The 26,869-nt window shown below is 39.5% G+C and overlaps 1 protein-coding gene across 1 annotated transcript in view; it reads right to left on the reverse strand.

The window, feature by feature from the left end:
- The window catches only part of kif6 (kinesin family member 6), a 504,857-nt gene that overhangs the window by 420,827 nt on the left and 57,161 nt on the right, over positions 1-26,869 (reverse strand). The window contains exons 5-7 of the mRNA XM_048596661.1: positions 19,955-20,161; positions 19,199-19,342; positions 16,144-16,230 (exon numbers count right to left, since the gene is read on the reverse strand). Coding sequence (XP_048452618.1) covers positions 16,144-16,230; positions 19,199-19,342; positions 19,955-20,161 — 438 coding nt within the window. The remainder of the gene's footprint in view (positions 1-16,143; positions 16,231-19,198; positions 19,343-19,954; positions 20,162-26,869) is intronic.

Here is a 26,869-nt window from a genome sequence, read left to right on the forward strand (position 1 = left end):
TTCTGATGAAGGGTCTAGGCCCGAAACGTCAGCCTCTCTGCTCCTGTGATGCTGCTTGGCCTGCTGTGTTCATCCAGCCCTGCACCTTGTTGTCTCGGATTCTCCAGCATCTGCAGTTCCTACTATCTCTGGTTTGATGATTCCTTTGCTTTCCAGCCTTCTGATTCCTGCCTCTACTTTTGCCCATAAGGCAAATGGCACTGGGCGGGCCTCGCAGAATCGTGCAATTGCTTCCTGGTCAACATACAGGGTGATCTTGACTCCATTGATAGTCCTTAGACCTTCCTGAAAAAGTCTGGATTTTAATTACGAATTCACTCAGGCAGCCATTTGCGAATTGAAAAATGTTAAGCCAATCCAGGTGAATCTTTCTCAACCAATTTCACCACATCAAGGTTGGGCCTGAGCCTTTTACTGCGATAATTGGTAACTGAACCAACTGTTTTTTCATAAGACACTGGAATCGGAGTTGTACCTTTGTCTAGCCGAGGTCCTGCGTAAACTTAAGGGGTGAAGTCCAGAGCGAAATTTTTTAAAGACTGGTTCTATGATCACTGAAACAGCCATGCCCATATCAATTAGAACTGGGTGACCATTTAACCAGTTGTTTATTTTGATTGGTTCTTATTTGGATGTGGTTAAGCAATTTAACTGTTGCAAACCAGATGTAGGTGGATTTTCCAGGGTGTGCACAATGAGTTCTCTTCCTTAATTTAGATCTGTCTCGAGTCCGCGTACCGGCTGCAACCACAATGGACTGTCAGTCCAGATCCTGAAGAAAATTTTAGTCATTTGAGCGAGGATCGGCTTTGTTTTGGGGTTTTGCTGTGGGCTGGCTGAGAGTCCATCTGTTCAGGCTTTGTCCTGTGTGAGGATACGCACTCAAGTTTCCACCCTCGGGTGACTGCCTGCATGAAGTTTGCACGTTCTCCTTGTGTCTGCGTGGGTTTCCTTCCACTGTCCAAAGATGTGCTAGCTAGGTGGATTGGCTGAGCTAATTTGCCCATAATGTTCAGGGATGTGTAGATTAGGTGGGTTATAGGGGGATGGGTCTGGGTGGGATGGTCTGAGGGTCAGTGTGGACTTGTTGGGCAGAAGGGCCTGTTTCCACACTGAAGGGATTCGATGATCTATGATCAGTCAGCCTGGTGAAGGTGTCCACTTCCATCCTGCAACTCATATTCTCCACTTTCCGCACTTCCCAATGATAATGCCAGTTGTACTGCCTGTTTGACATTCAATTGGGCTTCAACTAGTAGGCACTTTTACGTGGTTATGTCATTAATCCCGCAAACCAGGCAGCATCTGTGGAGGGGAAATTGAAGGAGTCAAAAATCAAGGAGGGGATATCTGAATACTTTGAAATTTTTCAGTCAATCAGGGAGTCAACATCGATTCATGACGGGTAGGTCATGCCTGACAAACCTCACTGAATTTTTTGAGGAGGTGACTAAGGTAGTGAATGGGAGAATGCCTATGGATGTTGTTTATGTGGACTTCCAGAAGGCATTTAATAAGGTCCGGCACAAGAGGCTGCTAACTGAGGTGAGTTAACACGGAGGATGTAGGGCAAAAGATTGTGGGTAGGGAACATGACGTGACATAAGTTAGCATAGGGTCTACTTTAAGTGGACATAGGTTAGCAAGAAGGGTATGAGAGACATTGGGGGGATGAATGGGAGGGCAGAAGTTGGCATGATGGGACATAAGGCTGAGGGGGGGTGTGTGTGCGCGCGCGCGTGCGCGTATCCGTGGAGGTGGTGGGGGGTGTTGGCGAAGAGATAAGCTGGTGCTAGAGTTTTTCATTTCATTATAGCTCTAACTAAGTCCCAGGTTACCAAGGCAGCCCTATCACCTGGGTCAAGTCTGCAATAGGCAGACCACAGTTGCTTCTGCATTTCTCAGCTCTGCAAATCTAACTTGGGAGCAAACATTGCAGGGTCAAACACAACACTTGGCATTGGAATTCATTGGAATTCAAAATATTTTTGCTTCTCCCAGGATGCATTCAGGTGCAGCAGACCATTTCTTTCCCTACCCACTCTAACACCCACTGCATAAGTAGTCAAGGGAGTCCTGCCAGAGGCATACCAAAATATGTTTGCATGGTTAGTCAGGCAACTGCAAAGTTCAATTACTACATGCAGATTTATATATACAGTAATGTCTGGCTCCTCCAGTCAGCCCAGGAATTGCCCACAGTCCCTCTGCCAATGACACTCCCCACCGCACTTCGACAACCTCATTCTACAGATATAAACAGAAAACATTCCTTCAGTTAGCACATTGCCAGATTGGGAACATTACATTTGTTGTATGTTAACAAAAACCAGACACGGTGCATGTGAGGTGCACGTCTCAGTGGTGATATAATTTACAATTCAACCAAAATTACAGAAAATAATTCTCCAACCAGTGGATCTAATTTTAAATTAGATTCACATATGCATTCGTACAACTGCATATGCCATAAGCACAAATGTATTTGCTCATTAGGAACTCTCCTTAACTTTAAAGTGCAAATTCAAACACAAACAATTCAAGATTGTATTAATTTTTGAAAAATGTATTCACTCATTGGACATGGGCACCTCTGGCTGGGCCAGCATTTATTGCCTGTCCCTCGTTGCCTTTGAAAAGGAGGCGGTGAGCTGCCTTTTTGAGCCGCTATAGTTGATTTACAAGTCCAAATGCTGACTGATTTTAAATTTAGCACCCAGCGTTTGTACTTCCCATTCACTCACAGCCTAGAACAACCAAGATGGTTGGAAGCCAACAAACAAAAATTGTTATAGGTGTGACATATCTTCAGAATATTCTAAATGTAGCAAAGACAGAGGCCAGGAGTAAATTAAGTTATAACACACATCCATTCAATAATCACCTATTGTAAATAAATGTATGTTAACATTTCTGCTTCCACAAGAAATTACACTTTGTTTATTTGAATAGATTGGATTGATTTTGATTGTGTTATTATCCTGTCTAATGGCTTGGAACTTTTGACTTTTAACACAAATCCCATGATGTGAATCATATCATAGCAGGTTCTCAAGTTCTTTAGCATTGTTTCAGCCTTGGAGACACAGCCTGAGGGATTTTGTTTCTGCTGAGAAAGAACTCAGAGAGTTCCCTCTACAGGCAAAACAGCTCATCTTGCTACCATCAATACCTGTGTTAACAATTGAAATCAAAACCTCATCTCATTTGAACCTTGAATATCAAATATTGACTTATTTTGTCAGCGGCAAAAACAGACTGTTCGTTATGAATGGAACATTGTGAATAGGTCAAAACCAAGTCTGACCATAACAATGCCTTAACAAGAATGACTTAATTAAATAATTTCTGGGAAGGAAATGGTTAAGTTATTTTGCACTGCTGAACTGCTCATCTCTTATCATACCCTACCTGATCCTTGCTTTACCTCTCATAAATATCCTAACTTAGCACACAGTATGATAATGATGCTGACAGTCTGTAATTTCAGATCAAGTTAAAAGGCTGGAATGTCTGTAGTGTTCAATATGGAAAAAACCTCAAGAAATCTTTGTGAGTCTACATTCAAGTTATAACTTAACTCTAGTAATTAGTTGTCCAACAAATAATAAAGCTTGCTTTTTTTCCTCAATGGAATAAAAGTCTGCAACAGCCTCAGTAATAATGTATGACACAGCTAAAAAGAGAGATTGACAATTTAGCGTTGTGAGTCACAGAACATTAACAAGATTTGGCTATCTGCTATGCAATTATGGAAAGGCTTATAGTACATCCAAAGAGAACTGAAAACGTGCTGGCTCTTTAGTAATTAGAGGGTAACTGCAACCCAAGTACACAGTATGAAACACAGTCATGGTTTTAAAGCCCAGCTGTCAACATTCACTAACATACCTTTAGCTACCAGCAATGGTCATAGAATATCTTCAGAACCTTGGGACAAGGTGGTTGAGCTCCATATCAAAAGTCTTCTTTGGCATTAACTACCAAAAATTGGTTTGAGTCAGCCATTATTCACATTACATTGCCAAATAGAAAAAATACTCAAAAGGTGTTGCATGATTGGATTTGTGCTCTATTCACTGATGGATAACTATAGATAGATGTGTTTCTTTAGAGGCAAAATCATACCCATACTCAATATCTTAATTTCACAGTCTTGTATTCCTACTCTGATTCTATTTGTCATCATTCTACATCAGTTATTGAAAGTAAACAGGCAGGTGCAGGATAACAAATTGGAAGGCAAATGGTATGTTGGCCCTCATTGCAAGAGGTCTTGAGTTCAGAAGTAGGGATTTCTTAGTGCAGTTATATTAGGGCTCTGGTAAGACCACACCTGGAGTACCGTGCAATTTTGGTCTCACTACCTAAGAGAGGATACACTTTCCATGGAGGGAGTGCACCAAAAGTTCACTAGGCTGATACCAAAGATGGCTGGACTGTCACTTGTTCAACTGGGCCTGTATTCACTGGAGTTTAGAAGAATGAGAGGAATCTAATTGAAACATATAAAATTCTAACAGGGCTAGGTAGACTAGATGCAGGGAGGATGTTTCCCCAGGTTGGGGATTTTAGATCCAGGGTCACAGTCTCAGAATACAGAATACGCTATTTAGGACTAAGAATAAGGAAACATTTCTTCATTCAGAGTGTGGCTAACCTGTAAAATTCACTGCACGGACAGCTGATTCACTGAGTATATCCAAGAAAGAGACTGGAGAATGGGAATAAGGAGTTCAGATAAAGCATTGGTCACAATCGAACGGCCAAATGGTCTACTCCTGCTCCTAGTTTCTATGTTCCTGTAATACCATAAGATATAGGGACAAAGTAGAGCATTCTGCACATCGGGCCCACCCCTTCAATCAATGAGATCATGGCTGATCCGATAATCCTCAACTCCAATTTTCTGTCTTTACCCCATAACCCTTGATTTCCTTAATGATTAAAAATTTATCTATCGCAGCCCTGAATATACTTATGGCTGAGCTTTGACAGCTGTCTGTAGTAAAGAATTCCACAGATTCGTTACCCTGTTAGAGAAGAAATTCCTACTCATTTCTATATTAAAGGCGACCACTTACTCTGAGATTACGCCCTCTGGTCTTAGCCTATTCCAAAAGCTGAAACAACCCCTCGCATTCACCCTGTCAACTCCCCTAAATTTCAACAAAGTCTTTCATTTTAAACTCCAACAAGTCCAGGACCAATTTATTCAACTTCTCCTCATAAGAGAGTCCCTCCAAGCCCAGGATCAAGCTTCTCTGGACTGCCTTCAATGTCAGTACATCTATCCTTAGATAATGGGACCAAAGCGTTCACTAGGCAACTAGGGATAGCAATAAATGCCACCCAGCCAGCGACACCCACATCCCACATGTAAATAAAAATAGTGTCCTTGTATAGTTATAGCAAGACTCCCTATATTTATGCTTCATTTCCTTTGAAATAGAGGCCAACATTCCATTTGCCTTCCCTATTATTTGCTGAATTTGAATGCAGTAATGAGTTACCTTTAATGTAAGAAAGTGTTTTAAGGCTCTTCACAGGAACATTTTTGAAGAAAAGCTGGTGCCAGGTCACAAACTGATATAAACTGATATTAAGGCAGATGACCAAAAGCTTCATCAAAGGGATAGGTTTCAAGGAACTCATTAACAGGAAAGTAGGGCAAAGGGGTGGAGAAGATTAGGGTGAGAATTCCAGGGCTTAGGTCCTAGGCAATTATAGACATGTCCAGCAGTCAAGAAGGAACTAAAATTGGTGATGCTCAAAGGACTAGATTAACAGAACACAGATATTGTGGAGGATTGAGAATCTAGAGGATAGGAAATTGAAATCAAGGTCAAGAAGTATAGAATTTTAACCAGGAGAAAGTAAGAGAGTATAGGGTTAGGAGTCAAAAAGATCTGGTTAGGATATGGGTAAGAGTTAGGATATGGGTAAGAGTTTTGAATTATCCCAAGTTCATAAACATTAGAGTGTGGGAGAGCGACCAGAGGTAACATTGCTCTAGTTAAATTCAGTGATAACAAACATGGATGAGGGTTTCATCAGGTGAGCTCAAGCAGAGGTAGAGTCTGGCAATGATACAGAGGTGGAAACAAGCAGTCTTGTTGATGATAACAGTCAAAAGTTCAAATTGCAGTTAAAGCTTGTAAACGTGCAACTGTTGGGAAGACAAATGTAGTCAGTTATGCGTGAGAATAAGTTACTGCTGAAAGTGGTAATATGGTAAGCATTTCTATCTTCAAATGTGGGGCTCTCTCCTTTAAATCCAATGTCAACAACATTCTCCTGAATAAAAACCCCTAACTGCCAAGATCCTTGCAAACAGCAGCCAATCTTCAACTTCCCTTTCCTCTCCAAAATCCTTGAGAGCATTGTTGACTCCCAAAATGGTTCCCACTTTTCTGAGAATTCCAAATTTGCATTCTTCTAAGCAGGTTTCCACTTATGCCACAGTGAATTGGCTCTCATCAAATTCCATACGATGGGACTATGCTAACTCAGTGCAAATTTGATGGTCTGAAAGGCCTCTTCTGTACTGTATGATTCTATGATAAACTTTACCTCTTCATCCTTCTCAATATGGTGACTACACTATGCCAGCGCCTCTTCATGTTCATCCTGCTGAGTGGCACTGCTCCCACATTCTAATCTTACCCATCTAATCATAGCCAGAGAATCACTTACTCTGACTTTCCTTCTTGCTCCTCTCCGGCAATTTAACTTCCCATGTCTCCCAAAGATCACATCCTGGTCTGTTCATTTTTCTCACTGATATCCTACCCCTCAGCGATAGCCTCTAAAGGCAGAGTGTTAGTTTTTGAATGTATGCTGCTTGTACCTGGTTTTTCAGTTCCTGCTTCAAACTTTACTCACTAGCTACTGATTTCATCTCTCTCCCTGAGAACGGTTCATAATTTTGGTAACACATTTGATTCCAAAATGGTCTTTTATAATTGTGGAATCACTAAGTAATTAGCCACAGTCCACAAATGATCATAGGCATCTCCCTACATTAGAGAAGGTGAGAGAGATAAACACATACAGTCAGACATACAGTTGTATGTAGCTTGAGAAATACAACCTGCAAGCAAGGAGCACGGTGAGGAGGCAAACCGTCCATGAACTAACACTAGTGGGATGGGGATTGAACCTACAGCATTGATATTAATCTGCATTACATTTGTGTCACCTAGACAACCATGCTTTCCAACCCCATTCATTATCACAACCGTGCCAACACCAAAGCTGCCTATTCCTCACTAACTACTGCTCATTTGCTGCAGAAATGCCTTTATTACCTCTAGATCTGACTATTTCAACACATAAAAACTGAAAGAACTGCGCATGCTGTAAATCAGGAACAAAAACTAAGTTGCTGGAAAAGTTCAGCAGGTCTGGCAGCATCTGTGAAGAAAATAATCAGATGTTTTCTTCACAGATGCTGCCAGACCTGCCGAGCTTTTCCAGCAACTTTGTTTTTATTTCAACACATACCTGGCTTATATCCACATTTAACCCTCCATAAACTTTAAGTCACCCAAAACACTGTTATCCATATCTTATCTCACACAACTTCTGTTCCCCTATTATCTCAGTTCTCACTGACCTACAATGGCATCCTGTCAAGCAAGGACTTTTCCCATTCTTGCTTTCAAATCTCTCCTTGTTTTTGCCCTCTCTATCTCTGTAATTTTCTGCAGGCCAACAATATTACAAAATATATGCAGTCCTCTAATTATGACCTCCAGTGCATTCTCAATGATAGTTGCTCTAAGATTGAGGGCTATGCCCTCAGTTGCCTGCACATTAAGCTCTGGCATCCCTTCCTTACAACTTCCTACCTCTCTACTTCACTTTCCTCTTTAAGACACTACTTAAAACCTACCTCTTTAATCAAAGTTTTGATAATCTAACACTATATCACTTTTACATGACTGAAAACAGCAAATGCTGGAGATCACAGCAGGTCAGACAGCATCCATGGAGAGAGAGCAAGCTAACGTTTTGAGTCTAGACGACTCTTCATCAGAGCTGGTCAGTATCATACGTTGCTTAAAAATGCTCCTGTCAAGCACCTTGGGGTGCTTAAAGGTGAAATATAAACTGCTGTTGACATCGTAATTTGGCGCTTTTTAAATTCACTCTTGGGATGTATGGCAATGGTTCAAAGACATTTATTGTCTATTCTTAATAACCTTGACAAGTTGGTGGTATTCCTTTTCTTGAGCCGCTGCTAGCTTTTCTTATTCTTTACAATAACTTTATATAATTTTAGGATTGTTATGCCACCTTGCAGAACATCTAAAAGTTAACCATGTTGGCACGCGACTGAAATCAGATATAGATCATTCCATCGCATGACGGACAGTTTCCTTTCTTAAAGGAACATGAACCAGTTGGGTTTTTACAACATCCAACAGCTTCATGGTCACTTATAACAGACCATTTTTTTGTAAAGTCTGATTTTTAAAATTAAAATCAAATTCTGAAATTACATTGATGATAGCCATATCCTCCAGAGGCTGGCTGTTCAGAACGGCATTGGAAGAGGTGAGTGGGAACAAAAACTCAGATGACCAAGCAGGCTCTGAGAAAACAGGTCAATGAATAGTCCACCTCTTAGCCAGAATCATGCCAGAGTTGGGGTCCTGAGTCACCCCGGCCAATGGTGAACTCATTCTCTGGATTACTCGCCCAGTAACACTGTACTACAGTAAAGAAAAGGAAATTTTCAGGACTTTACCAGAATTTGTTTTTAGCACCTTCAAATGCTCTGCTGGTTAGCACAATAGTAGTGGATCTGTACAGACAATGAAACTCTAAGGATTTTTCTTGGGGTTCTGTGTTCAATTAGCCAGTTCCAACAGAGATGGCAGGAAGCATCCCACAATGTGCCTCAATGCCTCCTGAGATACGTGGCAGAATATGTGCCGCAGTTTCTGTTTCTGATTACTATCAAGCACTCTTAGTTAATGATGAGTGAACATGGATATCAAATGAAGCAAGATCGTGTATAGCTATGAATTCTTAAATACGCAGCTGAGTATCACTGCTTGTGTTCACATAATCAGGATAATCATATCTATAAGTTGCTGCAGGGATCTAGCTTCTATAGGAAGCTACCCAAGTAAGAATTAAATGCCCTCAAACAAAATGAAGAGGGAGGAAAGACCCTGACCTTTCTTTGATCCATTCACGTGATGAGGACGTCGCTGGGCCGGCATTTATTGTCTGTCCCTAACTGCCCAGAGGGTAGTTAAGAGTCAACAACATTGTCGTGGGGCTGGAGTCACGTGTAGGACAGACTAGGTAACGGTGGCAGTTTTCCTTCCCTAAAAGGCATCAGTGAACAAGATGGGTTTTTCCTGATGGAAGACAGTATATGTGACAATTGATCATCATTAGACTCTTAACACCAAATGTTTTTATTGAATTCAAACTCCACTATCTGCCATTGCAGGATTTGAACTCTGGATCTCTGGATTAACAGTGCAGCGATAATACCACTAGGCCATCACATCCCCTGATGGGAGTTATGTACAGGCCCCCCATCAGTAACGAGAATGTGAGGCAGAAAATAAATCATAAGACTGAAAAGGCATGTAAGAAAGACACTATTACAATTATCATGGAGGACTTCAATATGCAGGTGAACTGAGAAAATCAGATTGATAGCATATCCCAAGAAAAGGAATTTGTGAAATGTCTACAAAATGCTTTTTGGAGCAGCTTGTGGCAGAGCTCACCAGGGTACAGGCAATTCTGGATTTGGTGATGTGTAACAAGGCATACTTGATGAGGGAGCTTAAGATAAAGGAACCCCTATGGGCCAGTGACCATAATATGATAGAATTCACCTTGAAGTTTGAGAGGGAAGAGCTGGAATCAGATGTAATGGGTATGACAATTGAGTAAAGGTAACTACAAAAACACGAGGGAGGAGCTGGTCAGAACTGATTGCATGGGAGCCTTAGCAGGGAAGACGGTGGAGAAGCAATGGCAGGAGATTTTGCAGCTAATTTGGGAGGCACAGCAGAAATTTATATGACGGAAGAAGAAATATCCTCAGGGATGGACAAGGCAACCATGGCTGACAAGGGTAGTCAAGGACAGCATGAAAGCAAAAGAAAAATCATACAATATGGGGAAGATTAGGGGGAAGCCAGATGATTGGGAAGCCTTTAAAAACCAGCAGGGGGCAACTAAAAAAGCAATATGGGGAGATGATGAAATCCGAAGGCAAGCCAGCTAGTAATATAAAAGAAGATTGCAGGAGTTTTTTTAGATATATAAAAGGTACAAGAGAAACAAGAGTTGACATTGGACCAATGGAAAATGAGGTTGGAGAAGTTGTAATGGAGAACAAAGAAATGATGAAGGAACTGAGTAGGTACTTTGCATCAATCTTCAAGGAGGAAGACACCAGTAGCATACGAGAACTTCAAGAGAGATGGGGGCAGAGGTGAGTGTAGTAGCCATCACTAAAGAGAAGGTACTGGGGAAGCTGAAGGGTCTAAAGGTGGATAATTCACCTGGACAGTGGACTGCAACCCAGGATTCTGAAGGTGATAACTGAGGAGATTATAGTGGCAGCGGTGGTGATCCTTTAGAAAACTCTGGAGTCAGGGAGGGTCCCAAGGGGGTGTAAAATAGCTAATGTAATACCCCTGTTTAAGAAGGGAGAGAAGCAGAAGACAGAAAATTATAGGCTGGTTAGCCTGACCTCAGTCGTTGGTAAGATTTTAAAGTCCAGTATTAAAAGGTGTGCCAGCCGTCGTGATCTATTTGGATTTCCAGAAGGTCTTTGACAAGATACCGCACAGGAGGCTGCTGAACAGGATAACAGCCCATGGTGTTAAAGACAAGATACAGGTATGATTTGGGATTTGGTTGACTGGCAAAAGGAAGAAAGTGGGGATAAATCTTTTTCAGGATGGCAGTCAGTGACTAGTCGAATTGCACAGGGGTCAATAAGACGTTATTCACATTATTCATTAGCAATCTGGACAAAAGAACTGAAGGCATTGTTGCTAAGTTTGCAGATGATGCAAAGATAAGTGGAAGGACAGATACTGTTGAGGAAGTGGGGAGGCTGCAGAAGGACTTTGACAGGCTAGGAGAGTTGGCAAAGAAGTGGCAGACGGAATACAATCTGAGAAAGTGTGAGGTTATGCACTTCCGTAGAATAGATGTTATTTTCTCAAACAGGGAAAAGCTTCAGAAATCTGAAGCACAAAGGGATTTAGAAGTCATGGTTCAGGATTTGCAAAAAGTTAATATGCATTCACTTTGAGAGGACTAGAATACAACAGCGTGACTCTACTGCTGAGCATGGTTAAGGCTCTAGACAGACTGCATTTGCAACATTGAGAGTAGTTTTGGGCCCTATATCTATGGAAGGATGCATTGCCTTGGAGGTTTACAAGAATGATCCCGAGAGTGAAGGACTTTTTATATGAGGAGCAGTTGAAGATTCTGGGTTTGTATTCGTGATATTTAGGAGGATGGAGGTGGGGGATCTCATTGAAACTTACAGAGGCTTGAATAGAATGGATGTGGAGAAGACATTTCCATACGTGGGAGAGACTAGGACCTGACGGCACTGCCTCAGAATGAAGGGACAACCCTTTAGAACTGAGATGAGGAGGAATTTCTTCAGTCAGAGTGAGATGAATCTGTGGAACTCATTGCTGCAGAAGGCAGGCAGGCCAAGTCTTTAAGAGCCTTTAAGACAAAGATAGATAGGTTTTTAATCAGTAAAGAGATCTAGAGTTACATGGTGAAGTCTGGAGAACAGGGTTGAGAATCATTTCAGCCGTGATCGAATGGCAGAGAAGACTTGATGGACCAAATAAGGTAATTCTGCTCCTATCTTATGATCTTATGATGTTATGGAAACATAAACGTGGGAAGATATGTCAATATACTGCCTTTTTGTTCGCATGTATCATGCTCCATTTTGTTGATCAGAAAGCACAAAACCCATTTCTTAACCTCTGCTTTAAAGTAAGGTGCTATGACATGTCCAAATAAATTAAATAAATTCCACTCCAGTTATTTTGCTTTGTTGGGGGCAAACCCAGCCCAGTTGAGTTCCAAAGAAGAGTGATATTGGATTCAAAATGTTAACTCTGTTTCTCTATCCAGAAATGCCACCTGACCTGCTGAGCTTCTCCAGCACCTCCTGACCTTGTGAAGCTCTACTCACTAGCAGCTGGTGACTTCTGTGAATGTTTTAAAGGCTATTCTACAGACTGAAAAACAAAACCAATATCACAATTCTCTCAGAATCATATTAGCCAACTTTGAAGACTCCACTAGCATCATCCCAGTATATGATACACCAGAATGGAGATGCAAGGATGGATAGTTTAGCAGCCCTTAACATTAACTCCAGAAGCCATGAAGACTCATAGCTTCACATCATACATGGCAAGAAAATGACCTCATTCTTCGTCAACAGGTTAGCCAGTATTCATACACAAATGTAAAAAAAACACCATCTGGAAGAAGTAATAAGGATATAAATACATTCTGGGTGGAGTGCTTCAGCAGCAGACACCAAGAATGGTTTTGGTACAACCACCACTGATCAAGCTGGCCGAGTCACAAAACACATAGCTGCTAGTCTGAGTTTGCAATGTGCGGTGACAGGACTAATACAAGGGAATAAGGTTGCAGATGTTTACTTTCTGCTCAGGAGAGGCAAAATGTTACACATTAAGTATTATTGTGTTAAGAGTACCTAGGTTGGATAATTACTAGGCATAATTTGCTATGATTAGTTCAATGGAAAATTAGCACAAAAATACAGTTTCATGAAAATAGGGGGAGATTAGGCATAATGGGCAATTTTTGGAATTCCCAGGTGAATGAACACAAATCGATCAGCAGTTCATCCTTGACCTCCTCACAAGCTGATGATTGGTTGGTTTATTAATAATGATATGCATTATTCAGCTATATTTCTTTCCAGCAAACTTCATTAAAATGTGTGTGAAGATATGGGCAAAATACCATTATTACTCGAGAGATAGCAAGTGACATACAATCAATTAAAAACTAATGATCTCTTAAAGGGACTGAACAAGAAAAATTATGCCAATGAACAAACAGAAACTACAATTTACTGAAAGTAGTAATGCTTCTCCAAATACACACTCTGGTTTTACTATGATGTATACAATATGAGAATTCTAAAATGATCCAATGCTTTCTTTAGTTTCCTAACCACAAAATGAATGACAGCATGCAGAAAGATGTGTCTATTTTTGCACACATCTCTACTTGTATTTTACATATATTTATGGGGTGACTTGATTGTGCGTTTATTTTAGAAAGGAGACCTCATGGTATTTTTTTAATCCTACAATATGAAATATACACTAATAGACATGTCACTCATATCCAACGCAATATCATTCCCATATGTTTCGCGTCAGTTCTTCTGTATAGACTTTGTAAAAATGCATGTCCAATAGAATGAATGTGCAAAACCAACAAAGAGCAATGCAATAATATCGAAAAAACAGCTTTCATCATCTAACACTTCAGATGGTTGTAGCAGCTGAACTACTGGCATGCATTTCCAATTTATGTCTGCATCTAGAACAATGCAACTCTTACACTATACATGTATAACTGTAGTTTTAAAAACATTGAAAGGAAGTTTAAAAAATTAACACCATTCAGTCCACTGTGTTCAAGCTGGGCAAAAAAGATATTTCTAGTCTAATCAAGTGTATTTGCATTTTCATTTTGTGGTATAGATTTTAAAAAGCAGGGAGGTTATGTTGGAGCCATACAGGACTTTAGTTAACCGTAGCTGGAGTACTGTGGCAGTTTGGGTTATCACACTGCAGGAAGGATGTGATTTCATTGGAGGCTGTACAAAGGGGAATCACCAGGATGTTGTCTGGAATAGAGCAGTTTAGATATGAGGACAGGACAGATTAGCTCAGGTTGATTTCTTTAGAAGATTGAGAGGGAACCTGATTGAGGTGTATAAGTTGATAAGGGGCGTGGATAGGAAGCAGTTGTTCCACTTATTTGCAGTGTAAATAACAAGGCAGCATAAGTTCAAGGTGAAAGGCAGGCCTTTGAGGTGAGGTTGAGGACATCGTTTTCATACAGAGGGTGGTGGGAAGCTGCAATGCACTGCCTGGGAGGGTATTTGAGATGGAAACCTCACAACCTTTAAAACAACTTGGATGAGCATTTGAAATGGCACTGACACTCAAGGCTATGAACATTTGGTGGAAAGTGGGACAACTGTAGACTTAGTGTAGTTTTTTTGTTGGTGCAGACACAATGGGCCAAAGGCTCTCTTCCATATTTTAAGATTCTATGAGGTACAAAACCTACAAATTGGTGATGATGGGGTCATTAATTATCTGAATACATTCTTGGGTACTAATAGTGTAAAGAGATGGATAAGTGTTTCTGATATTTATTCAAGAGAATGTTCTTGTTCTGTCAGTTTCCAGTCCAAGAAGGAAGGAGGTATGACTTTTTTTTGGAAAAAAGGTGGGGGAATTGAGTTAAACATAATCAGAAAACACGTCAGGAATAGTAATCACAGTAAGTTTAGATTATGCACTGAAAAGGACAAGGCATAATGCAGAGTAAAGGTACTTAATTGGAAGAGGGTCAACTTGAATGGAATAAGAGGAATTGGCCCAGGAAAATTGAAATCAATATAAAAACAGAGAGTGTTGAAGAATTTCAGCAGATCTGGCAGCATCTGCAGACAGAGAAAAACAATGTTAACATTTTGAGTCCAAGATGCTTCTTCTTCAGAACTCAACTGGAATCAATGATTGGCAGGAAAGAACAGCAACAGAATTATGGCTGCCCTTATAGATGAAATAATTTGATACTTTCAAGTTTGGTAATGGTCTAGTGATATTTTTGCCAGATTAGTAATCTAGAAACCCAGGTAACATTCTGGGGGCCTAGGTTCAAATCCAATCACAGCAAATAGTGGAATTGGATTCCAATACAATTCTGGAATCAAAAATCTAATGATGACCATGAAACTATTATTGATTGTGATAAAATAGTTCAGCATCCAGGACAAGAGAAGAATGACAAATGTTCAATTGATAATACAGATCAAAACCAGGCTCACTATGGATATATCAGAGCAAACATATTAAAAAGAAAAGTAAGAGAAGTGAGGTGACAGTCTGAGAAGTCACTGTCAGCTTTTCCTGTAGGGTTGTAGGTAGTAAAACAGTAAAAAGAGGAGATGTGGTGGATTGAGAACCAAAAAAGAGATTTACACATGAGGCATAGAGCAGGGTTGAGGCACAAAGTGAATACTTTGAGTCAGTACATACCAAGGAAAAAACAGACCAAAGCCACAGCAAAAGATAGCTCAGAAATTGAATGGAATAAAAACTAATCAAGAGGAGGTATTAGAAAGTTATCTGTACTTAAAATTGATGATGCAGATCTTCCCCAAGTCAATGATGCAGCAAACATCTCCCAAGATCTTCCAATTCCCTCTGTCACAGTAATGCAGAGATCACTGGAGACCGAATATACGACTGAGGATGCCTGTTGGCACCCAATATAAGTTTTAATGCAGAGATCTTCTTGGGAAATATCCTAGAAATTTAAACTTTCAATAGGCATTTCCCCTGCTCCCTGGGACCTTCCACAAAATGTCTCTGGCTCCAATCTAAAGTTGTAGAGTTCAGACAATTCCACAGCATTTACCCAGATAGTTAACCAGAAGATGTTAGACGGATTAAAACCTAGTCTAACAACTGGAGAACCACATAACTGACCCCTCCAGTCCTGAATATAAATTGCAGATATTAATCTGAATGCTGTGCATCCCTTCATCACCAAAAGCATGATAATGAACAAATGACTAGTGTAAATATATCTTAGGGTGAAGTCTCTGCTGAACCCATCTTTATAATAGGAAGCAATAATCAAAGAAAGAATGGTAGGATATAGGATTTAAATGCAGCAGTGCTGGTTCTCTCACCCGAAGTCCCTGCGAGTACATTTCACTAAGGAAACATGAGATTGAAAAATTTATTTCAATATGTTACTATCCCGCTCAGTTAATAAATAAACATTAAACATCTTAAAGAGTCTAATTCAGACTCTGCTTACCAATCTAGGATCAATTTCTTCATTCAGAATAGCTTCATTCTTGATAAGTGCGACTCTCTGTGCAAATCTGCATGTTGAAATAGATTCCTAGAGTTGAACAAAAAAATTGAGCAAGTGATTACTCAAACCAGAAAGTCACTAGGCACACAAGAACACAAGTAGATCATTCACCCCTCGAGTCCCCAAAACAGATGATCTGTCTTTATTGACAAGCCTTAGTTCTACAGTCCTTAAAATTACTAGCAAAAAACTATCACAATCAATTTTGAAAATATCAATTGGCCTAGCCTTCAGAATTTTTTAGAGAAGTGTGCTCCAGATTTCCATTGTCCATTACATGAAGAAGTGCTTTCTGACATCGACTCTAAATATCTTAGCTCTATTTTTAAGCTCATGAACCTTTGGTATGAAATTCCCCCATAAGAAGAAAAGGTTATATCCAACCCAAGCCGTCAACTCCTCCAATCTTAAATGTTTTGATTTGGTTTGATTTATTATTGTCACATCTACCTACAGAGAAAAGTTTTGTTATGCGTGCAGCACAGACAGATCATCTTAACTATATTAAGAGCTCAAATATCTGTACTCAACGAAATACAAAACCCAATCTGTGCAAACCTTATAAACAGTGCCAATACTACATTAAATACACTGAAAGAGTAAGTCACTTGACAGAAACAAGGACAAACTGTACTATGTGCACTCCAAAGCCCAAAAAGCAATGTGTATAATGCTACATCGATCCACTTCATCATGGACTAAAGTCCGTCTTCAACATTTATGGTCTTAACTTGTTGGACATAGTGAAAAACAGAATTATAATGCCAAGTGACTTAAGACATTGCAAATTAGACCCTCAACAAGGATATCATGGGTATCATGATGTGGTGACATTTTTTGACTGGGTCCAGTTGGATTTGGAAAAGTGATTTTGAGGATTCTGTTTTAAAACAAGTGGCAATATGCCACACCACCATTCTTCCACCACCCTCTTTGAGCTTTGATCCCCGCTCAGCTCTTCTGGACTGAAATTGTTCAATGATTCTGAAAGTCAGAGAACTCTGGCAGTAGGAACTAGCCTACTTAATAATACACTTTGTTAGTGCTCCATGTGCTTTTATGATTGCAATAGCTATAAACATCATTAATTTTTTTTTACTTTTCCCAGAGTAATTATATTTGTACAAAGTCCGTGAGTAGGAGAAGCACTTCCTCTGACAGATGAGACAAGAGGGCACAAATTTAAAAAGTCATTGACAAAAGAATCATAGATTATGCTATTCGAGGAAAGAAAAAAAATTTTTGGAGCAAAGCTCCACCACTAGTTCCTCACAATCTATTTTACCCCAATGTAAGTGGTGTCTCATTCTTGGAGGTGCTCCTTAAAGGTCGCCTGGTCTTCTTTAAACAGCCTCGTCGTTTTCTTTCACCTAGTAGCATTTATTCTATTTCTGCTTGGATGAGAGACAAAGGACATGTCCTACCAATATCAATTATCCTCCATCTCAATGCCCCACGGACACCTCCAACCAGTCCTCTGTAGCACTTCCTTGTCAGTGATAATGCCTCTCCATATAATGCTCAGGATCCTATGTAGGTAGCACTGGAGAAAGGTGTTTTATTGTTCTTTTCCACCTAATGTCTAATTTGGAATGAGGTTATTAAAAAGCTCAGGCCCCTTACCAATGATCTATGTTTTTGAGCCAGGCAATTTGTTTTGCATTTTAATCTAAATGAAGTAACAAATTATGTCTCAGTTTTTTTTTGCCTATGTTTTGATTCAGTAACATGGCAACGAAAGGAACAGATTGTAGCATCACAAAATATTTTAACGGTCCAAATAAATATTTTACATCCTACCTGGGAACCATTAACTCCAACAGTTAATATGCAGGAGCTGCAAGCCATTAGCAAAACAAATGGCATGTTAGCATTTATTGAAAGGGAGTTGGAACAGAAAAAGTAAGGATATTTTCCTACAATTAGATAGGGATTTTGTGAGACCACCCCTAGAGTAGTGTGTGAATTCCGATTTCTTGTCTAAGGAAGGTACACTCAGTGCAGATGAAACTAGATTAATAGCTGAGATAAATGGACACTCTATAGGTAGACAGTGAGTAAAATGAACCTCTATTCTTTGAATTTTTGAAGACTGAGAGGTGATCTCATTGAAACATGTAAGGTCCTTAAAGGGGGAGTAGATATTGAGAGTCTAAAACTAGGGAAATAGGCCTCATGCTAGCTGTATCATTCCCTTAAAAAGGAGCCTATCTGGGCCAGGAATTCATTAATGCAGCACGGTTCTTTCAGTCAGCAGGTCAGAGATTGAAAGGAGTTATGTTGAAGTATCAGGGAGTTACCAATGCTATGTCCAGAAAAAAAAAATGGGATCACTCTATAAACATAAATTCTGTTTCAAAACCACTACAAGAGTATGGGCCCTGATCATGAACCCTGCCTCTGTCATCATGCCACTCTGTCTTTTTCTCCTCAGCGTATTTTTTTTTATACCATGGACTCCAAACTGGACTACAGCAACGCCTGACTTTCAGTCTTCCTGCACCCTTTACTATCTATGGCTTTGGAAGAAAGTGCTGAGGCTCCATCTTTTGTAATTTTCAAATCCCAACTTAAAGCAGGATCCAGAAAATCTAAGTTCTGGCAGACCTCCACGTATGGTATCTGCCAGAAAAGTCAAAGAAATTCAGCAGTAATATTCCAAAACCTATTTTAGCAATTGTGAATGCAAAGTTACATTACCTTTATCTTTGTTAATGAAATGCACTTGAGATACTTTCATGTACCAGATTAACCCTGTTGATAACAGTTTTGCATTGACTGAAAACTTGATGCATAAATAATAACTGTTTGGTAAAAATAGTGTCCCATGTTTGCAACAGATGTGAAGCTGGAAAAGCACAGCAGGTCAGACAGCATCCAAGGAGCAGGAAAGTCAACGTTTCAGGTCAAAACCCTTCATCAGTCCACTTCAAACATCCTACAAACCCATGTTCTGAGCTCCACATAAATTAGGGAGTAAACAAGATGAAGATACCTCTAAGTTCCTCTTATCCACAGATAAAGTTGCAATCATTGTCGTCATACAGTTTCCTCCCAGGCTGTCCCTCAGAACAGATGTCATCATTGAATTTCGATAAGGGATGTGCGTACGATTCTTTTCTGCAAGTGCGATTATAACCTGTAATTTCAACAAACAAATTCAACTGTGCTCTTTGGTGCATAGAAAGTGGCAAACAAATTCAAATTTGGAAATTGTGAGAAGTGGAATGCTTCATATTCCTTCCCTTCAACTTTAATTTTAAACTGAAGTTCAATGTTGTGCCAGAAAAGGGTGATACACGTATCATTAACAGTGTTAGAAAGGGACAGACTGTCAATCCAATACAACAACAGTCAAGGCTCTTGTTAGGAAGCAACAGGATGCCATTTTACACAAGCAGTCAATACAAGATTATAAAGGGAGGAAAATGTCAAGGTCAGGAGAAAGTTCGGTAATTGAGACCACCTGACGTGGGCAGCACAATTTACTTCAACTTCTACTACATGGTTATGAAACAGGTGTAGACTTTTATTTGGAAATATGAAAGCTACCTCCATTCCACAATTTCACCTGGTTTAAAATTCTGTACAAATCTATTACATATATTCATAATGTTACTTATATATATTGTTATAATGTCATTTGGATATAACAGTTATAGCAATCATACAATAAAAACAATGACTACTTTTGCCACTAAACCATTTTCAATTTAACAAAGTAAATATCTGGTGTGCTATGCAACCGTACCTGTTCCAGGTATGATAGGGACAGGTTGATGTATTTAGCCTCTGTCAATAGCAGTCCTCCAACTCCAGTCTTCGTGACACGTTCTGAGCCAGCTAAGTCCACCAGGTGCAATTTGGACCGACGAATAGTTGCAGAGCCTGGCTCACGACTGGAAACATGAATGGTAAAAATGCAATGGGATCGTGTTGAGGCCTGGTTCATAGGTGTCTGATAAATGAAGAAAAAATGCATAAATATCAGCTGTGACTATCACTATTAGAGTATTATAGAGTTATAGAGATGTAACTATACACCTCTATATGTATACATGGAAACAGACCCTTCATCCAACTCATCTGTGCCGACCAGATATCCTAAATTAATCTGTCCCATTTGCCAGCATTTGGCCCATAGCCCTCTAAACCCTTCCTATTCACGTACCCATCCAGATCCCTTTTAAATGTTGTAATTCTACCAGCCTCCACCACTTCCTCGAGCAGTTCATTCCATACACACACCACTCTCTGTGTGAAAAAGTTGCCCCTCAGGTCCCTTTTATATCTTTTTCTTCTCACTTTAAACCGATGCCCTCTAGTTTTGGACACCCCTACACTAGGGAAAAGACTTTGGCTATTCACACTCTTCATGCCCCTCATGATTTTACAAACTTCTATTCTTAACTTATTTTTCAAAAAAGACTCCAACAGCAGGAGTATATAACGGTAAGGCATTGGAGCATTATACTCTGGCAATCTCACTCTAATCTGTAACTTACAAGGTTCATGATTTAGGGTCAAACTTCATTTTCTTGTTTCCCATGATTAGCCAAAGGAACACATGCTGTTTGTTAGATCCGCTAGACTTGCTATTTGTAATAGGCAGGATACTAACTGTACTCAATCAGCCCAAGCTTACAAAACTCTAACCACAGTGTCTAACATCAGATGTGATTCATGATTGGAGGACATTTGCTAAATAATCCTGATTGCCAACAATTACAGTAACAAACAATTTAAGATCGTCAGTTGGACTTGCAGTTTGGTGTATTTGCACAGACTGTCAGCTACATATGTTAGTACAAAGGCTCCTGTTCTTCGCAGATAGAAAAAGCTTGCATACAGACTGAACCTGTTTCAACTAAACAAGATAGGTCATTCTCTGACCAGACTCTACCTGCCTGGTTTAAATTTAAACAAACTTTGGCAGTTAACAGTCAATCATCATCTAATTGGTACACTCGAATGGCAATACACTATCAACTTACAAACCAATCAGCATGCTCTTCTCATACAGTGTGAGAATCTTATTTTTGCTAATTTTCCTGAGTTGCAGACCAAAAGCTTCAAATAATTTTATTTTTCAATACCAACAAGCAAATATCACAAGTAAGTTAGTCTCTTTCCCTTGCATTTAACAAAATCCAAATGAATGAAGACTGTCATGAGACAGTTGACTGTTTCTACTGGATCCTAACCAGACCTGTACAACTATGGCATGTGATCACTGCAGTTGGGTGAAGAATGACATTGCAGAAACTTCTTTATGCAAATATCTTACCACATGCCCATGTAGGGTTTCTGGTGTCTGGAATAAAGCAGCCTATAACATGATAAAGCAAACAGCTTATGATGCACAACTGAAAATCACTCCCAAATTCATGTGGTTGAGTCTAGTCTGAATACCATGCTTAAAAATTACTAGTGCTACAGAGACGTTAGCTTTAACCAAATAAAACAGCTCTACGTTGCAAAACTACAGAATACTTCCAATGTGAATGCATGTCTGTCATGCAAAAAAGACTAACTGACAAGTTCACTAACAAACCTGGAGGCATTGATGATAATTAAAACAAATATGCTTATATAGTGGAGCAATAAGGCTTTGTCATACAGTACCCTCTCAACACAATTAAAATATTTGGGAATGGAATGGTCAGAGGTGATACCCCCTCTTTTGGGAGGAGGGATCCCTCCAGAAGGTAACTTGCAATAGTCTGTCAATCTGAAATGAGTTGTTGTGGTTACTACAGGAGACCAACTCTAAAATTCCAGTCGACCTGGACAAAGGTCTTAATCAGCCCCTAATGGTCTCAGCTATCTTGTCCTCAATCCAAGCTCCCTAAAAACAGGCTGGAGACAGAACTGTGCTAGAAATCAGCACAGCAGACAGGGGTAGGAGTTTTCAGGCTAATGTCTTTTTCCCACAGACTTACAATATTCTTTCCACTGAGTCATGATGGCACAAACAGTGACTATTCAGCAAATCAAGACCATCATTGAATTTTCTGTTTCAATTTTGAAATCGTAGGGCAGGCTAATTTCCAATGTTGCACTCACATTTTCTGCCTGTGAGTGCTCAGTCATGCCGCATTCACAGCACAAAATGGACTGGAGACCAGACCACTGCCTCTGGAAGCCGGCTGGAAATGGAAAAGAAGGCAATCCGAATGTGACAGAGAACAGAGTTGAAGACACCAATCCATCGCCAGAGACATTACCTCAGTTCTGTACATAAATGTTCAGCTCGTTAATCCTCAACCTTCATCATTCACTCAGGTGACCACTTACAGAATACTGTTGGGAAATCAAAACAGACCACATCTACAGGTTCCCCTTAATCTGTCCTGACCGCTTTAAAATAAAAGAACATGAATAAATGTATTGCACAGGAATACCCTTTCATAAAACCATGCTGGCTCCTCCAGATAACATTATGAGTTTTCTAAATGTTCTGCTACTCCCTCTTTGAGAAGGGATTCTGACATTTTCATAGTGACAGACATTAAGCTAACTGGCTACTACTTCCTGCTTTCTGTTGCTCTCATTTCAAGATGGAGTTGTTACATTTGCGCTTTTCCACTTCCCTAGGACTAATCCAGGACCTAGGGAATTGTGAAACATTACAATCAATGCATGAACCATTTCTGCAGCCACTTCTTTCAAAATCCTGGGACGTTCTCTCCATACTTCCCATATATCTGCCATAGCCAAACTCTGGTAAAGGTAAAATTGCCATAGTCTTATCAGACATATCAGACTCTCTCATTAGACAGATTCAATTGGTGGTGGCTTAACCTGAGAGTCACTGCACCTCAGGTGAGGGGAGAGGTTGAGAATTGTAACCTCAGCCAGGGCAAGAATTGAATCCACTTTATTGGCATCACTCTGCATTGCAAACCAAACCAACTGCCCAGCCACCTGAAATAACTGACCACCATAAAGTTCAGGCTCCACTGGAATCGAACCTATGATTTTCTATTGCGCACGGTCCTTAGGAGGCATATAATAACAAAGAGAATTCTTTTAAACCATGGGCGCGTATGTATGTATGTATGTGTGTGTGTGTTGGCGGGGGGACAGCAGTGAACAAGATGAAAGAATAAACCTCTAACTATCTAATAAAACTCTGAATCCACACACTACATTGTTGCTGTTTATATAAACCTACTCAAGCACAAATAAAAATGTAATACCGCAAGTGTCTATTAAGCTTGTAAACAAACAAGATACTGCATCAAAACCGTATCAAAATTTCTCTTGAAATGTCATTAGTTTTTAAACCATAAAATATAGGAGAAGAAGGAGGCCATTTATCTCATCATGTCTGTTCTGCCACAGCTGATTTGACAATTTCCAACTCCATTTTCCCCATAACCATCTATTCCCTTACCAATATACCAACTGCAGATATTTATAGTTTTTGAAATTCAGACAAACATTCATACTGCACAACATGCACAACAAAATATTTTAGCTACTTTCACCTAAACTGAAAGAACAGAACCAAATCAGAGTACCTGTCGATTAACGGTAGAAAGGGTGGACAGTTTTTCAACTTTCAAAATCTGGGTTATTTTGTAAAACAGTCAGAGCTCTCAGTTGATTTCAAATCACACCAAAAAATAACAAATTTAAAAGGACATTCTTCTACATTCTCAAATGCGTTATGGTATGTTTAACAATTGGAAAAGTACTGTAAAACATGACAGAAATTATAAAATGCTAGCCAATGTATGGATCCATTTATCTTTGTAAGTCAATAGACTATAATGAATCATTACATTAAAAAAATGGACATGACGATGCAGAATACTGACACCTGAACATGTCAAACATTTACCTCTCCTTCAGAATGCTCACACTAGACTTCCCCAAGTAGTCCAAGCTCTCTAAGGAGGTTTTCTTTCAGGAACTTACAAAGAGTAGGACATGAAGATTATGTGCAGGATATATGCAATTTTCCTATGGTCCTCATAACGGGCACATAAGGCCTTCAGGACCCACTAAAAGGCCACATAAAAAAGTAGTGTGAGGTGATGAGCCTTGAAAAAATACTGTATTTTGCTGAAAAAAGTAAGTTTTGTTTTATGATGTAATTTACAACTTCATTGGGATCTAAAAATGCCATCACCTTCTCATGCGTGCTCAAAACAGTCAAATGAGCAATGGACAACTGAAAGGAACTACAAACAAATACCTTAGAATATTTCAGCAAAACCTCCTTCTATCAATTGTAGGAGAATCTGATATTTGCATTGTTGTTCATCCCTCAATGGCCTATGAAGATAAGGCTCTAATGATGTTGTAATATTAATTGGCATTGTGCAGAGTCAAAATAGTAAGGCATCTGATACGGAATCTGCCTCTGCCTCTTTCATTCCCGAAGCAATGAAACAGTGTTTCAAGATTGAGCTAAGTACTTTGAAACTGCATTATGAAAACTGAAATTTCTATTTTCTCCATCTAGTAATTGATCAATTACAGCATCAATAAATTGAACCATGAACTCAATAGCAAATCAATTTTCACTGCACTTCGCAGCAGTAAATGTAGTGTTGATATGCTCCGGCACTGGAACAGGAAAAAAAAACAATTATTATAAAGCAACAGCACTAATGTCACTATAAGGTTAAGTACCATTCAAGTACAAATGAATAGATTAAATTGATTTTGGCTCATGGATTATTCCACCAACTCCTTGTCATTATGAAGCCTATTTCTTGACCATAAATTGCAACTGGTGCAAGAGGAAGAGCAATTGAGTGCAATTTATCCTGTACAGTTTGGTTTTGGATTGCAGACGATATTAGAACACTTTATCCGCCAAACTGAACTAAATTGAGAATAATCAAAAAGTCAACTTATTTTCAGTCCTATCTCATCTATGTTCGAAAACAAGGATTTTCACTGATCAATTCAACTACGGCCACTATTATGTTGAGCTAGCAACCGAAATGCTATTTTACAAACGATCCTAATCTAATGTGTTAAAAATAACTGAGCATTGGAAACCTCAGATTTTTATGTAGCATAACCTATAATGGCAAAGCCATTCAACTCAGCTCTGTGAGAAACAGAAAATGCTGTAAAAACACAGCTCAGCAATTAAAATGAAAATAGGATTATATGACTGTGAAGTTCTGAGCCACAACACCAGAAAATTATTTTCCTAATTATGATGCAGTGTCATTTTTATTTAAAATTTGCTGTTTATCGTTAACAACAATGTTAACATCTACTTATTCTTCCTCCAGTAGAAAGCATTTCAGAAGATTTCACAAGGGAACATAGTTATAGACTGTCACCTTAATAGTGAAATTTTTACTTACAAAATAAAAACCTCCCAAAATGTATCGACCATTAGTTTTAAACCCGATTTTCAAAAACTATAAACCATCAATAGCAAATGCCAGTTTTGCCTCTTTGTAGAAGCTCAAGTGTGTTGATGGTTTGGTTTGCAGGAAACTGTTGAATTTAGGTTATGTGAAATAGAAACAAAGTTGGTCAATTAGAATCAACACTGGAGTAATACATAAGGAAAGAAAATATCTGAAAGTGGTTACTTTGTAACATGCCATTCCAGTCCCTACGTTAGATCACGTCATTCAAAAGAACATCAAACATAAGTTTGTTGCTCAGGGACCACAATGTGTCCAGATGCACTGACTGTGGTTTAATGCAGTAATAAAAAAAACAGACAGACATAGACAATGATCTGACAAGATAACAAGAAAGTCTTTGGAACAGATGGGAATCATTTTGTCAGCCTCAAAAAGAAACAAAAGAAAAATACAGGAAATAATGGACATAAGAAATATCAATAGAGAATTCTGGAAATATTAAGTGGCACAGCCTGCCTCTATGGAGAAGGATTTGAAATTGACACTTTCATCAATGATGTCTAATAAGAATTGGATGAAGTTAGTAATTGGTTTCTGACTAAAGTCACCATAATCCTAGAGGTTCACAGGGCTGCTCTCTCATTACAGAGAGACAAGGGGCAGTGGTTTAACCTGAGAGTCACCATGCCTCAGGTGAGGGACAATGTTGAGCAGGTCAGTCCTTCATGGTAACCTCAGCCAGTGTGGGAATTGATCCCTTGCAGTTGGTGCCACTGTCCATCACAAACCAGCCATCCAACCAACTAAGTTAACCAACTAAGTACAGAGCAAAGATAAAGGATTTGGAAGGGATGGCGGGTAGGTGTTCAGGAATAAATAATCAAGGGGAAAGTATGTCATAGTGCGAATTGTAGTGATTAAAAATCAAAGATATGAGTGTGCAAGTTAAAAGGGGGCTGGATTTAGAACAAGTAAAAATTCAAAAGCTGGTTCTAGATGAGTTATAAATCATACAATCACAGAAGCAGAGAGTTTAAAAAAAATTACAGCAGGAGGACACTCAGCCGACTGTTTGCACTCTGCCAAGTACACATCCAGACTAACCTCACCTTCTATTTCTCATCTCATTTTCTTGCAAATTACAGCATATTACATGTCTGTGTTTTTGCTCATTTATGGAATGTGGATGTCAGGGGTTGAATCAGCATTTAATGCCCATCCCTTGCTGCCCTTGAGAAAGTGGTGGTCAGCTGACATATAGAACAGCACCTATCCATTTGATGCAGGTAGAATCACAATGCCATGACAAGAGACAT

This window comes from Rhincodon typus, chromosome 5 (genome assembly GCF_021869965.1).
Source record: "Rhincodon typus isolate 14 chromosome 5, sRhiTyp1.1, whole genome shotgun sequence".
Lineage (NCBI taxonomy): Eukaryota > Metazoa > Chordata > Chondrichthyes > Orectolobiformes > Rhincodontidae > Rhincodon > Rhincodon typus.